The sequence below is a fragment of the Heterodontus francisci genome, chromosome 19 (genome assembly GCF_036365525.1).
Source record: "Heterodontus francisci isolate sHetFra1 chromosome 19, sHetFra1.hap1, whole genome shotgun sequence".
In the NCBI taxonomy this organism is placed as follows: Eukaryota; Metazoa; Chordata; class Chondrichthyes; order Heterodontiformes; family Heterodontidae; genus Heterodontus; species Heterodontus francisci.
In genome coordinates, this window is record NC_090389.1 from 36706570 (window position 1) to 36720827 (window position 14258).

At 39.0% G+C, this 14258-nt stretch overlaps 1 protein-coding gene across 2 annotated transcripts in view; it reads left to right on the forward strand.

Moving 5' to 3' along the window:
- The window catches only part of pdzrn3b (PDZ domain containing RING finger 3b), a 408275-nt gene that overhangs the window by 355535 nt on the left and 38482 nt on the right, over positions 1–14258 (forward strand). For both annotated transcript variants that reach the window (XM_068051497.1, XM_068051498.1), the window contains exons 5-6: positions 7099–7183; positions 11183–11281. In XM_068051497.1, the coding sequence (XP_067907598.1) occupies positions 7099–7183; positions 11183–11281 (184 nt within the window). The remainder of the gene's footprint in view (positions 1–7098; positions 7184–11182; positions 11282–14258) is intronic.

Below are 14258 nucleotides of genomic sequence, written 5' to 3' on the forward strand. Positions count from 1 at the left end.
CCTGCCACTGAGCCAATTTTATATCCAGCTTGCTACATTCCCCTGAATACCATGAGCTTTTATTTTTTTGAACCAGTCTGCCATGTGGAATCTTGTCAAAATCTATGTGGACCACATCAACTGCATTACCCTCATCAATCCTCCTTGTTACTTACTCAAAAAATTCAATCAAGTTAGTCAGGCACAACCTTCCTTTAATACATTCATGCTGACTATCCTTGATTAATCCATGCCTTTTTAAGTGACAGTTTATCCTGTCTATCAGAATAATTTGCCCACTGCCGTGGTGAGACTGACTGGCCTGTAATTACTCGTTCTATCCCTCGCTCCCTTTGTAAATAACATTAGCAGACCTCCAATCCTCTGGCACTACACCTGTATCCAGTGAAGATTGTAAAAAGATGGTCAGACTTCCACTATTTCCTCCCTGGCTTCTTTTAACAGCCTGGAGTACATTTCATCTGGCCCTGATGATTTCTCAACTTTCAAGGATGCTAATCCCATGAATACTTTCTCTCTCCCTATATTTATCACATCCAATACCTCACACTCCTAATCCTTAACTTCACTGTCTGCATCGTCAACCTCTTTTGTGAAGACAGACGCAAAGTATTCATTAAGAACCATACCCACATTTTCCACCTCCGCACATAGGTTCCCTTTTTGGTCTTTTATGGGTCCTACTGTTTTTCTAGTTATCCTCTTATTCTTAATGTATTGATAAAATATCTTTGGGTTCTCCTTGATTTTACTTGCCAATATTCTTTTGTGCCCTCTCTTTGTTGTCCTAATTTCCTTTATGATTTCACCCCTCCACTTTCTATACTCCTCCCGTATTGAGTTCTCGTCGTCTGACATAAGCTTTCCTTTTCTGCCTTATCAAATCTTTTAAGCTCCTTGACATCCAGGGTGCTCTAGATTTGGTCACCCCACTGTTTTTCTTTGTGGGCAGAACTTTGAATCTCCCTTTTGAATGCCTCCCACTGCTCTGACACTGAAGCCTGAATTTTATAATCTCGCCGGCAAGGTGAATAAACGACGGCCCGCCTGTCACACGCCACAGAGCCACTGCAATCTTCCATGTGGCAGCTCATTTAAATAGCTGGGGCGAGCCACCCCCGCAATCACGTTCAGGGGGTGGGCTGTCCATCCGGCAATGACGTCAGCTGCCTGTGTGCAGGCACTGATGCCATTTTTAAAGGGCTGTCAGTTCTACCAGCTAATTTAAATATTTAAAGGTAAATTGAATTAAAATAAATAAATACATCTCTTTTGCCCCTCTCCCACCCACCCCCCCCCCAATAATAATTAACTTAATTATTTGCCCTCACCAGCTTCCAAAATGGAAAACCAATTCATGAATGAGATAGACTCAGAGGACTACTGCACTGATCCTCCTAGGCTTTCTGGAGACCACCCATTCTCTCTCTGCCTGCATGCTTGTAACCTTCTTCCAAGCTTTGAAAATTGGATCGAAAAGTATGAATCATAATATATGTTTTATAGGTTTATACTGCAGCATTATATCAATTGTATTATGTTCCCTCCAAAACGTATATTGAAGTGATGAAAAGTGACCTTTTAGCTTTCAGTGCTATAGTATAAATGTTCAAAAATATGTGAGCCTATGTCCTCGTCATTTCTGAAGATTTTACTAAGGCAATTGCAAAATTTATAAGTATCATTGATCATTTCAGCACAAAAATATATCCAGTCCTCAAAATGTAACATTTTTATGTGTTTTCAAATACATACAGCATTTTCAATTTCTTTTCACGTAACTGGAGACCCATAATGTGAAAAAAAGGCTGGATGAGGTTACTAAAGTTTATATTCACTGCAATTCGCATGGAGAGAGAATTTTTAAAAAATCTATACTATTCTTATTTGGAAATTTGGAAATACTCCCAATTAATGAATTGAATTTATTTCCAGTTTTTTTATTTAACAATTTCTCGTCAAACTGTTTAACAATACATATGTTTGCATCTTTAAGCAGTCTTTTGCAGTTGAGAGCTGCTTTGTTCATTTCATGCAACTTCAGTTTGCAACAAAAAGAAGCACCAATTAAATTTTGACATTAACTAATTATCTTGTTACACCAATGTGCTTTGTTAATGATAATTTTCTTTAATCCACTGACTGGAGACCTGAATTTGTATTTTTCTTTATAAGACATGTTTCAAAGACTAGCGAAAAGGATGATTTTGCTGGCAGCTCAAGTCGGCTACCAAATTTGCAACATTGTATCCTACATTGCACAGGACTGTGAGGAGGGAGATGAGGGGCTGAATTTTACCAGCCCCTCGGCAAGGGGGCCTGTAAAATACTTGTGGGACAACCGCCACGACCCCCGACACCAAGAAGGCCCTGCCTCATATTACCAACGGCGGCGACGCCTTGGTGCGGCCCCCCCTGCTGCTTGGCAGCAGGGCCTTTATTTAAACATTAAAATTAATTTAAAACAAATGCTAATTAACTTACCTGGTCCCGGCGGCCGTCCCATGCCGGTTTTACATCCGCTGGCTGCAACTCCCTATGAAATTCCGAGGTGAGTCACCGGTGGGGAGGGGGGAGGAGTGAAATCATCAGGGCGAGGGAGGGGAGCAGGGAAATTCTTTTCTATTGGTTGTGGGGTTGGTGGGAAGGGGTTGCGTGTCAAAAGTTATTAAGTTTGGGGTGGAAAGTTCAGAACCTGAATAAAAAATTTTTCGGGGGGAGAGGACCAGTTGCACATTTATTACTCATTGGGGGTGTGGGACAGCGAATTAAAAATGTAAATAAATGTATATCTGCATTTTTAACCATTCTGCCACTTTAAAAACTTTTAATGAGGCCGAAGGGCCTGAAGCCCTTTAAAAATGGCGCTGGCATCTGTATGGTGGCACCGGATGCCATTGCCAGGGACGGAGCAGCTGCCCACTCTACATCATCAGGAGCTGCTGCTCCGTCCCCTTCATTTAAATGAGAACCTGCACGAAATATGGCGCGCGCCTACAATATTCAGCCCAAAAATGTCTCTGCATTTCCCAGCAAGAACCATGACCCAGGGAGTTTAAAAGAACTACTTGTTCTTTCAGCTAGTCGAGAAATACTGCTAACTGCTAGATTTGAATGACTTAGTGACTATAATGTGACAAGCCCCTTCCTATCAGTGGTTTTAAGCTGGTGTTGTCTCTGCAGCAAAGGAAAAACAACTGGATTCTGACGTGAACAGACCCTAAGTGGGGGTCCCTCTCACTCTCTCTATTCCAGCTTGAAAGCTTTCAAATCTTGCTTGTTGACTGACTACCGTTGCATACTCTGGCTACAATCAGAAACCACATTGGAGGAAATCATCCGCATCACTATCTCCAAGAGACCCACCAAACCAGCCATCTACCTCTTCAAACTATAAGCCTCAGGACCACCGAATTCAGCTAGAAGCCAGCCGAATCACCAAACCCCACAGACTATATAACCCTTTTGTTTTATGGACTCTAACTCAACCAATCTACCTTTCCCCACTTTGTAACCTATTTTTGTGTGTGTAAAGCTCTAGGGCTGAATTTTACCAGCGCGCTGCGCTGCAAAGTCAGCAGCCTTCTGACACGGAAGAGCTGCCACCGAGCCCCCGCGATATTACGCGCGGGAGCTCATTTAAATGGAGGGGCTGGAGCGGCCCAATGACGTAGAGGAGGCAGCCGCCGCGTCCCCGGTCATGGCGTCCAGCACCACCGTGCAGGCGCCAGCGCCATTTTTAAAGGGCTTCCAGCCCTTAGATGAAATTCACATTGTTAAAGATGCCATTAATGAAACTTTAAGATTTGTGCACAACTGCAATCCCCTCTCCAACCCCCCCCCAGTGTATATACATTTATTTTTTTGGCCTGTCCCCCCCAGAAAATTAGTTAGCAGTAACGACCTATCCCTCCGAACTTTATTCCCTTTGACCTTAAACCCCTTCCCACCATCCTCGCACCCAATGAAAAAAGGTTTCCACACTCTCCCCTCCCCCCCCCTCACCCTGATCATTTTATTCCTCCCCCCTCCCCACCTGTGTCTCGCCTGAGAACTCCGTAAGGAGTTCCGAAGGCATGCGAGTTGCGATCCGCAGCAGTAGAATTGGCGTCGGCGGCCGGCGGCGGCAGGTAAGTTCATTTGCATTTCATTAATGCTCATGTAAATATTTAGATGAAGGCCCCGCCGTCAAACTGCGTGGAGGCCGCACCAAGGCCTCGTCACCGCCGCTAATATCCGGCGGGCTCTTCTCGACGTCGGGGGATGAGGCGACTGGGTGTGTGAGTGAAAGTTGCTGCGTTGTTTATTATTTTATTAGTTTGGTTTAGGTACAATAAAGTTAACCTCTTCCTTTGTTAACTCAAGAAAACCTGTCTGGTTCTTGTTATAATCATGGCAAGTAAATAATCACACACCTACTGAATTTGCAAGTACATTCACATTCAGCCCTTCAATCACTCCTCATTTAACCGTAAAAATCTCCACTAGTGCCAGTGCCAATTACATACATCTGTAAGACAATTATTCTACCTTTTCTAACACCCATGAAAGAAGGCGAGAGAGGCAGAGTAAAAGACGTTATGAGAAGATCTGGTCGTTTCCTTATTCTAATTTGATTTTATTTACAAAGGAACAAGTTGAATTTTGAAAGCAAACAAGGCATCTTGGGGGAGGGGAGAAACAGTTGTCCAGAAAGACTATTCATGTACATATTGATTTAATTAACAATTTCTGGTGTAATGGGAAGAAGCAAAGTTACTTATGCTGTATGACCATTCGCTAAAATTTGTGTTATGACGTTTAGTTTGAAGTGAACTCTGGTGTTGAAGAATGAATTTGGTAATAGGCCTGAAAATACAATTAGAAAAACGTTCTTTATATATTTTTGTTCGCTCAGAGCTGATGAGAAAGCCAATTGACTTATAGGAGTTAGTTAGTGTAACAGTGAGGGGGCTGAAATAATTTAAGTAGATCCACTTATTAACCAGGAATTCCTCAGTGATCCTGTCATGTTAATTGTGTATATTAATTCAAAGTCTTCACACTATTTAGGATCAGTAGTTCTACCAAGCCAGGATCTACAATGTAATTAGCATTCAGTGTTTGAACAAAAATGACACAAATATACAAGATTGAAATAAATAGATACATTCAAGTTGATCGCAATTTTTTATAATTTGTAAATAATTTCTAAAGGGAATTCCTGAAGGAAAGATTTATTATCAAGCAATTATACCCACCAAAAATTAAACTTTTGATGTTAATCGATATTCAGCATCCTTTTGTTTAGTTCTGTCAGCTTGTTAAATATTTTTGTTTAAACAATTACTGAAGACATTACTGGGCCACTGATTTGGAAAAGTGACTGAGCTGGACAGTATACAGGAGCTAAATTAACACCACAGTTGAAGGCAGCAATACCCGAAGGTGAATTTAGCTCTTTCACACTAACAGTCACAGTGTGTTGAAGCTTGTATCATGTTAGTTATCAGCATTTGTTTCACCAAATATTGCACCAAATAAAAAGGCTGTTTATATGAATCATAATTCTTTGTCACTATTTCATGTCTTTTTTAGATTTCCTAATCATATTAAATTTTGACTATTTTAAAATTGTACAAAGTGTCTTTGCAATATTTTTTATAGTGAAGCAAGCCTTCAATGCAAATGTTCATACAAAAATGAATCTCAAAGATATTTTCATATATGTGGTGAAGGCTTTCATCTTTTGCTATAAAGAACATAAAACGTGACCATTAATCTGCATTAACACTGTGGTATCACTGCAGGATATACCAAGTCCTTCAGTTTAACTCACTGTGAACAGATCCTTTCAATGGTTCACATGGTGTAGGCTGCAGAGCTGAAGTATTGTACTTTGTTTTTGATTTAAATTACATTGGCTCAGAGCAGAGGAGCTACTGCGGTGCCTTTAAAGCAGTAGCAAAATGTGGTAATGGGGAATGGAGTAATGGGACCGGAGTTCCATACAAACAAATCCAGCCCAGAGTGGTTAAAGAGGATAAAGACCTCAAGTGTTTTTCCACAGTCTATGTAATGCAAAGGGAAATTAATCTGAATTAGAAAAGCAGCTAATGCACTGGTTTTCATGCCAAAAACTGGGGAAAAGTGGTCAGTGCTGTCAAAGTTTACATGCTGTCCATAAAGATGAATTTTAGGGATGTGCAAACTAGGCTGAGGAAGAACAGGATTTTGATCATAAATCAGTACGAAAGGACCAGAACTGGATTTTGAATGCGGTGACAGTGATTCTTGAGAGAAGTCAATGTGCTTGGTCAGTACCTTGGAATTCCTGACCTAACACCATCACAGGAACACCAGCACCACAGGGCTGCAGCCGTTCCAAGGAGAAGACTCACTTCCACCTTCTAAAGGCAACTAAGGGATTGTCTATAATGCAACCTTGTCATAACCACCCACATCCCAAGAGCATACAAAAGTGTCAGCAATTCTGGTAGAAGAGTTTCACTAAAAATAAGATTGAGTTGTTCCACTGAGACTGTAATGATCAAGTATTCTTTGGCTTTGACCAATTTTATCTGAATTAATGGAGACTATTGCTAAACCATGAAAAAAACTACAATTATGTTCTAATTGAAAAGTATAACTATTGTGCAATACTGACAGTAGGGTACCCTGCAGATCCTTTTTGTTTGAATTGTGTTTTGTAGTCAATATTTATTGATTTATGAGGTGTTCCTGTGTTTTGTGCTCCATAAAAAGCAAGGGAATGCACGCTGCGCCATGCAGTATGTTTTACAGAGGACAGTGGCATGCCTTATATACAAGCATGTGTTCTAATGCAACATGCACTGTATCAACAAAAAAGATGATTGATTACTGCAACTCCTGCTAGACCATTTAAGCCTGGAAGTACACAGACTCCATCTGTGACTAATTCAGTTCCATTTGCTTAGTTATTATGAGCTGTCTCAATAAAATAAATGCATCAGGTTCTTTTGTGTGTTGAAATCCATATTAGTGTTATTTGCACCTTGTCCAAGTGATTTTGTTTTGATATCAAATTATAATTGAATTTAAAATGTGAATCACCTATTAACATTTTTTTCATGGCAGGCACCCATCAGGACAGGATTATTATGATCCAAATGACTACTTAGCAATGCCAACTGAAATGGACAGAGAAGAATTAGAATACGAGGTGAGCTGATTTGTGGAGGCCAATTAGACTGAAAACTTATTAAGTATGGTATATTTTAAAATGTTGAAGATTTTCTTCATTTTACTGTAAAATACTTATATGACATACTTGCCCTTTCACACATCGTCCTGCACTTGATTGATTAAGAACATTCTTCTTATGTATCCATAATTATGAAGTAGAAATCTTGAATTATGTTTGATGGTACAATTGGCAGCAAAATCTGTCATTTGTTTTACAAAGTACAAACTTTGCTCGTGCAATAATGTTTAATCAATAGAATCTTTAATTATGTCATCACGAAGAATATATTGAGAGTAGATGGAAGTTGATCTAATACTGAAGTACGTAGCTTCTTCAGAGAACCAACGCTATTACATTCAGCAGTTGATGAGTGTAGATAATTCCCCACCCTCTTCTATGAGGCTTTTGGTAGTGACATGCTCTCTTTTATAATATTAGGCTCTATCTCCTGGCTCATACTATGCTGGGAAGCATTCACTGTAGTGTACACCTCATAGTAAATTGCTAAATCTCCAACCTATTAACTATATAACATGCTGGAATATATCTATTTTCAGGTCATTAATTTTCAGAATTACTGTGTTGTTATTATAAATCATCCACACATCAAAGCACCAGCTGAAATTAGCACAGAAATTGTAATAGTTAATAATTGAATTACAAATGTAATGTGATAAATGAAAAGAAAAATATCAGGCTTGAAATGGTGAAGCTTTTTACTGTTCATTCCTTTGTGATGATGCGAACCAAACCATTAATAATGGTGACTTTGATATACTGTGTGGTGGCAAAAGGTGAGTGGTGCAATGACACAGGCAGCTGAGCATTGGGAAATTCTTAATGGCCTGATAGTATGTCTTGAGCCACTAAAGAAGCTTGTTCAAATCTTGAAGACTAAGATCAATGAGAAGGTCAAAGTACTAACAAAGCAGAGCTCCAGTACCTTTCTCAGTTACTTTTTGTTGTCCGTTGATAAATGCTTTTGAACAGACCACAGAGACACTTGTTCCATTTACTGTAATGGAAATGTCGAACTGTGCAAGAAAAATATCAAGTCAGCCTTATGGGGTTTCTCTCCATTGGACGTGCCTGGAATTTAATTGTGTTGGCAATGTAAAGATCAGCTATTGTTTTCTGTGAAATGTCTATATCAAATCAGCAGTTTAGTATAAACAAGCAGGATAGGCAAAAGGTCTCAGTTGTAATTTTTTTATTTGTAGTCAAACATTAGAGGACTTTTATGTAAAAAATTAAGTTCTATGGAGCTGATTAGTATTTCCTCAATGCATTAACATTTAATGCGAATTTTGTTGCCAAAGGCAACTGTTCTTCATATCTTCCTCATGTTTTATAGTTATAAGTTCTGTATCTTCTGGTTAGCATATATGACAGAAAATATTCACTTCTGTCACCTCAAGTCCTACTGATCCAAGACTTTAAAATACAGTGAAATGTTAATCTGAAGTTGTTAGTTTTCTATAGTAAACCAATTCTCACGTCATCTTAAAAATAGCTTGAAAATGTTATAATACTGATATCTATATATTTAAGAGGTGCAAGTAAATAAAATTATTGTACATAATAAATTAGTATATGAAGAAATGATAGTTCATAAAATGTACAGAGTTAAATATGATTCGAACAACTACATGAAAGTGTTGGAAGACATAGACTTGAATGGGAAATCTCAACGCCAGCCTTCAGTTAGTTTTATCTGAAATGCATTCTCCAAGGCAAATACTGTGAAATGAAACTTTGTTTAAATGTGTAATGTACATTTTGCCTGAAGCATAGCAATTGTAATAAATGGATAACCACAAATGAAATTCCAAGTCAGGGTACCAAGATATGTCTTTTGTTGATTGATTTTATAGTTGTTATGCACAATATTGATTGGTTACTTTTTAAAAAATTATTTCAAATTGCTGCTTATATCTGCTAGGATAATGGAAACCTGTGTTCTTGTAAATGATCCCCAATACATTGTGGAGAGTTAGATGGCACTATGACCCTGCCTAACATTGATTAATGACTAAATCACAACTCAACAACCCCAAGCAATGGGTAATATTTACCATTTTATCACCAGAAATGGAATAACTTCTATCCCATCTAATATGCTTACAACTATTTTTCCTTTCTGCAGTTGCTATCATAACTAATTGTCAGGATTTTGTATTTCATGTAATATTGCTTTACCACTTTTCAAATTGATTTCAGCTTACATAAAAGGCAGCAGAAATGTCAGTGACATGCTGTTTAGCAAATTACAAATGTTGGCAAATCTAGAACAAAGTTTGCTGGTTTGTCAGCCTCTGCCTGACAGCTGTCATGCATAGCTGTCAATAAATAATGTATTTTTCAATTTCCTTAATAGCAAGACTTAGTGATATACATACTTCTCAGTCAACTGCAATTAGAATATACAGCACTCGTGATATGCACACCTTCCAGTCATGTGTTGCTGTTGGAGAAAGCAGTTTCTGTAATGCATATTGTATTCTAAAACCCAATTTGTGATTTCTTCTAAAGTCAAATACCGCAGACCTCCCACAATGTTTATACCGGCTATATTGGGTTTTTTTGCCTCTCTACTGGAAAACAGACAGTATAGGAAAAGATTACTGATAAATGACAAGTCTATATTGATTTAGAGATTTATGTGCAAAATTGACCCAGAATTGAACTGACATACAGCAGTGCTGAAAAGACATCCCCATTATGATCTCCAGTAATGTGCATAAAAATATTTTTTGATTACCCATTGAACTTTAAGATTTTAAATCCTTGGCTTTTTAGATGTAAAAGAATGACATAGATTCAAGTTCCACAGAGATTCAATGATTTAAATGCAAAATATAGCACTGATTCAAAGAAAAATTCTCATAGAGAATGAAATTCATTTTCAGCAGCAGTACAAAATGGGGGAGAGCAAATCAGCAGCCCATTTGCGCCCTACCTGTTTTACGTCCTGCTGAAGTCATGTGTGAAAAAAAGTGGAATTCAAATAGATTGCCTAAAATTAAGTTCCATTTTAAGGTTAATCTGTTTGGAAGCCTGAAGTGTGTTATATGATAAGCTGTTTAAGCAAACAAAATCCTTTCCGTTTCAAAGAGACTTATCCCACAATCTAACCATGGTCGCTTTTTAAAAATGTGAGGGCACAACATTTATTGCATACTTGGGCGGCACAGTGGCACAGCGGTTAGCACTGCATCCTCACAGCTCTAGCGACCCGGGTTCAGTTCTGGGTACTGCCTGTGTGGAGTTTGCAAGTTCTCCCTGTGTCTGCGTGGGTTTCCGCCGGGTGCTCCGGTTTCCTCCCACAGCCAAAGACTTGCAGGTTGATAGGTAAATTGGCCATTGTAAATTGCCCCTAGTGTAGGTAGGTGGTAGGAGAATGGTGGGGATCTGGTAGGTAATGTAGGATTAGTGTAAATGGGTGGTTGTTGGTCGGCACAGATTCGGTGGGCCGAAGGGCCTGTTTCAGTGCTGTGTCACTCTATGAGTCTATACTTATGTTTTAAAAGAGACTGAAGAGCCACTGAATAAAGAGTGGTGCATCTTCATGCAACAAAATAATAAATTTCTAGTCAAGTAATGGTAGACAACTGCAACTGATAAAAATACATATTTTCCTCCATGGACTTTTGACAGCTCTGTGATAGAATACCATCCAAAAAATGGGCATATAGGTTATCTTCATATTAATTCAATGGAATATGGTTTTCTAATTGAATCTGTCATACTAGAATGAAATGATTGAAACTCTATAAGGTCTTTGGTGATGGTGCATAGTGTTCCTGCTGAGTGCTTGCAATATCACTGTAGTGTGAGCGACTCAACCTAAAGAAAATGCAATCAGAAGCATTGTAATCAAAATTGAACATCAGATCTGAATTTGAGTGTGAAGTCTCACTGAAATTTAAAAAAAAACTGCTGAATTTTATGTCAATTTGTCTTGTAACTGATTAGGAAGTAGACTTGTACAGATTGCACAGCCAGGACAAGCTTGGTCTCACAGTATGCTACAGAACAGATGATGAAGATGACATGGGAATATATGTAAGCGAGGTAAGAAGCACAAATTGTGTTACTTTTAAAAGAGAAACATACTTTTCTTGGCTGCAGTAAAGCATACTACAGGAATGACAAGGGCCTAAATACTCAGTATAGGACTGTAATTTGCCATCACTATTATGACTAAGCTTTTGTTCTTTTTCAGCAGTCCAGCAAACAGTTTCTACCAAAGAACACACTCATACATCTAATTTATTGGTGGCTCTTTGGCAACAGATAATAAAAAAATATTTTTACAACATTTCTTGCATGTGACTGCCTGTCAGATTTTCAGATTTTGGGAAGGGGACCTTGAAGTGAGCTGTCAAAGAGTAGTCAAACTCAGCAATGCAGGTTTTCGAGTAGTTGCATAATTCGGGCAGTGTCAGAATTGCTGTTACTTAACATATTGTTGGTGCTGCTGATTTTCATAATTACATTTGTGTGCAAAACTAGGTGCATTTTCAATAAATACCATGCATGTAGATCTTAACCAAGGCAATAAAACCTCACTAAATGCTAAATTTTGAAGTAGGTGCTCAATTTAGGAAAAAAACAAAATTATATAAAAAACTAACATATGAACATAATAAAATATTGCAACCAGTCACTTTCCAGAACTCCATGAATCAATTTTTTAAAACCCACATGATAGTGCCAGGATAATTGTGACTGAGATATTATCATGTTCATATTTTTATTTCTAACTTTTTAAACTGGATTTTGAGCAGCTTTTGACAGAAAAAAAGTGAGGAAAAATACTAAGCTGGATGAAACTCGAAAATCAATACAAATATTGAACTACAAAAAAAAATTGAAAAGTCATAAGGATAAGCATACAAGGATGACCTTAAATAAATACACAAATCAATCAGAAATGAATTAAAAAGTAAATATGAATTGTGCAAACCTGGCACAGAGAAAGGGGAGAAAAATAAAGAGGCATGTTAAAAGGGCAACTGGGGGAAAAGGGAATCTGGAAATGAGAATATCTCCAAAGACAAAACATAACACATAACCTTGTAAATGACAGCCATCAAGGATTCAGAAGAGCAGATGCTGTCTGCCAAAACTCCTGGGCTTCTTTGAAGAAGTGCACTGTGGAATTGAGATACTAGGCCGCAATTTCCTCGATCTGACTTGACATCAAAATTTACACCAGCAAACAAATATTTTTGCAGTAGAACTCTGAAATATAATTTCTCCCCTCCACCTCAGGATCCTTAAATATGTCAGAGTCCTGGCACTTCATTAGAAAACATAGTGGCAGGTGTAATTTAAGATACATAATGGGTGGTTGGGCAGGAGACTTATTTATTTGGGTCTGTTGTGGCTCCAGCTCCACTTCCTGCTGGATTGAAAACTCCAGCAACTCCCTTGCTGCAGCCACCAGTTGAAGTTGCAGTCAGGTCCCGTTGATGTACACGTAAGGAAAGTCCCCACCATTATTGAGCAGATATTCTTGCCGCCTGCTCCGTAGAGCGGGTTAAAATTGGGAATGGTGGATTCTTAGTAGCTTTCTGACGGGTGAATGACCAGGACAGTTTTACCTGCCCAAATGCTTTACCTGCCAGAGAGAGTGTTAAAATAGCCCACGTGGAATTGACTTCCTGGGACCACAAAATCATAGAAATTTATAGCACGGGAGGAGGCCATTCGGCCTATCATGCCATGCCAGCCGTCAAGTAGACATCCAGCCTAATCCCAATTTCCAGCTCTTGGTCCATAACCTTGTAGGTTATGGCACTTTAAGTGCATATTCAAGTACTTTTTAAATGTTATGAGGGTTTCTGTCTCTACCACCCTTTCAGCCAGTGAGTTCCAGATACCCACCACCCTCAGGGTGAAAAAGAATTCCCCTTGAATTCCTTCTAAACCTCCTACCACTTACTCTAAGTCTATGTCCCCTGGCCATGGACCTCTCAACCAAAGGGAATAGCCCTTCCTATCCACTCTATCTGGACCCCTCATAATTTTATACATTTCAATTAGTCTCCCCTCAGCCTCATCTGTTCCAAAGACAACAACCCTGTACAACATTTTCTCATAACTAAAATTCTCCAGTCTAGGCAACATCCTTATAATTCCTCTGTACCCTCTCTAGAGCACTCACATCATGCAGTGACCAGAACTCCAGCTAACTAGTGTTTTATACAGTTCCAGCATAACCTCCCAGCTCTTACATTCTATGTCTCAGCTAAGAAAGGAAAGTATCCCGAATGCCTCTTTGACCACCTTATCTACCTGTCTAGCCACTTTCAGGGATCTGTGGACATGCACTCCAAGGTCCTTTTGTTCCTCTGCACTTCTCAGTATCCTACCATTTATTGCATATTTTCTTGTCTTGTTTGCCTTCCCCCAATGCATTACCTCACACTTCTCCCAATTGAACTCCATTTGCCATTGTTCCGCCCACCTGACTAGTGTGTTATAAAAGTGCCTCCATTTTTAAATTTTTTTTGAGGACCCGTGTTTGAAGATGGATTCATTTGGGACTTAAACGAGTCCATAGATACTGGACTTTTGTTTTTTAAAAAGAAGTCACTGGAAGGACCTGGGAACTTTGTTTAAAAACAAACCCTTACTGGATGTCACATGCCTTAAGCTAAATAAACAGACAAGAGCCTTGGTGAGTAGGGGAGTTGTTAACAGGGAAGTGACGTGTCAAGATTTATAGTGGTCAAGAGTTGGTTTCGTTTTGGATATTGTTTTGAGTCAGTTGGGGGTCAGACTGCTAAGAGAAAAGACACCAGCTCATCCTTTTTCCACCTCTCTGAGAAACCCTGAGCATCCAGAGTGATAACTGAAACCCCTGATGCCGCATTTCTCCTGGAAAGCCTGCCAGACTAATCCTCAGTGACGTCTGAGGTGAATTGCTCCACAAAGATCCCAGTGACAGCTGTCGATGCGTATTTGGGATGCCAGAATAAAGGGACAACTGATATCATTCCATATCTTCTCCTTTTCCTGCAAGAATTAACAAGTATTTGGC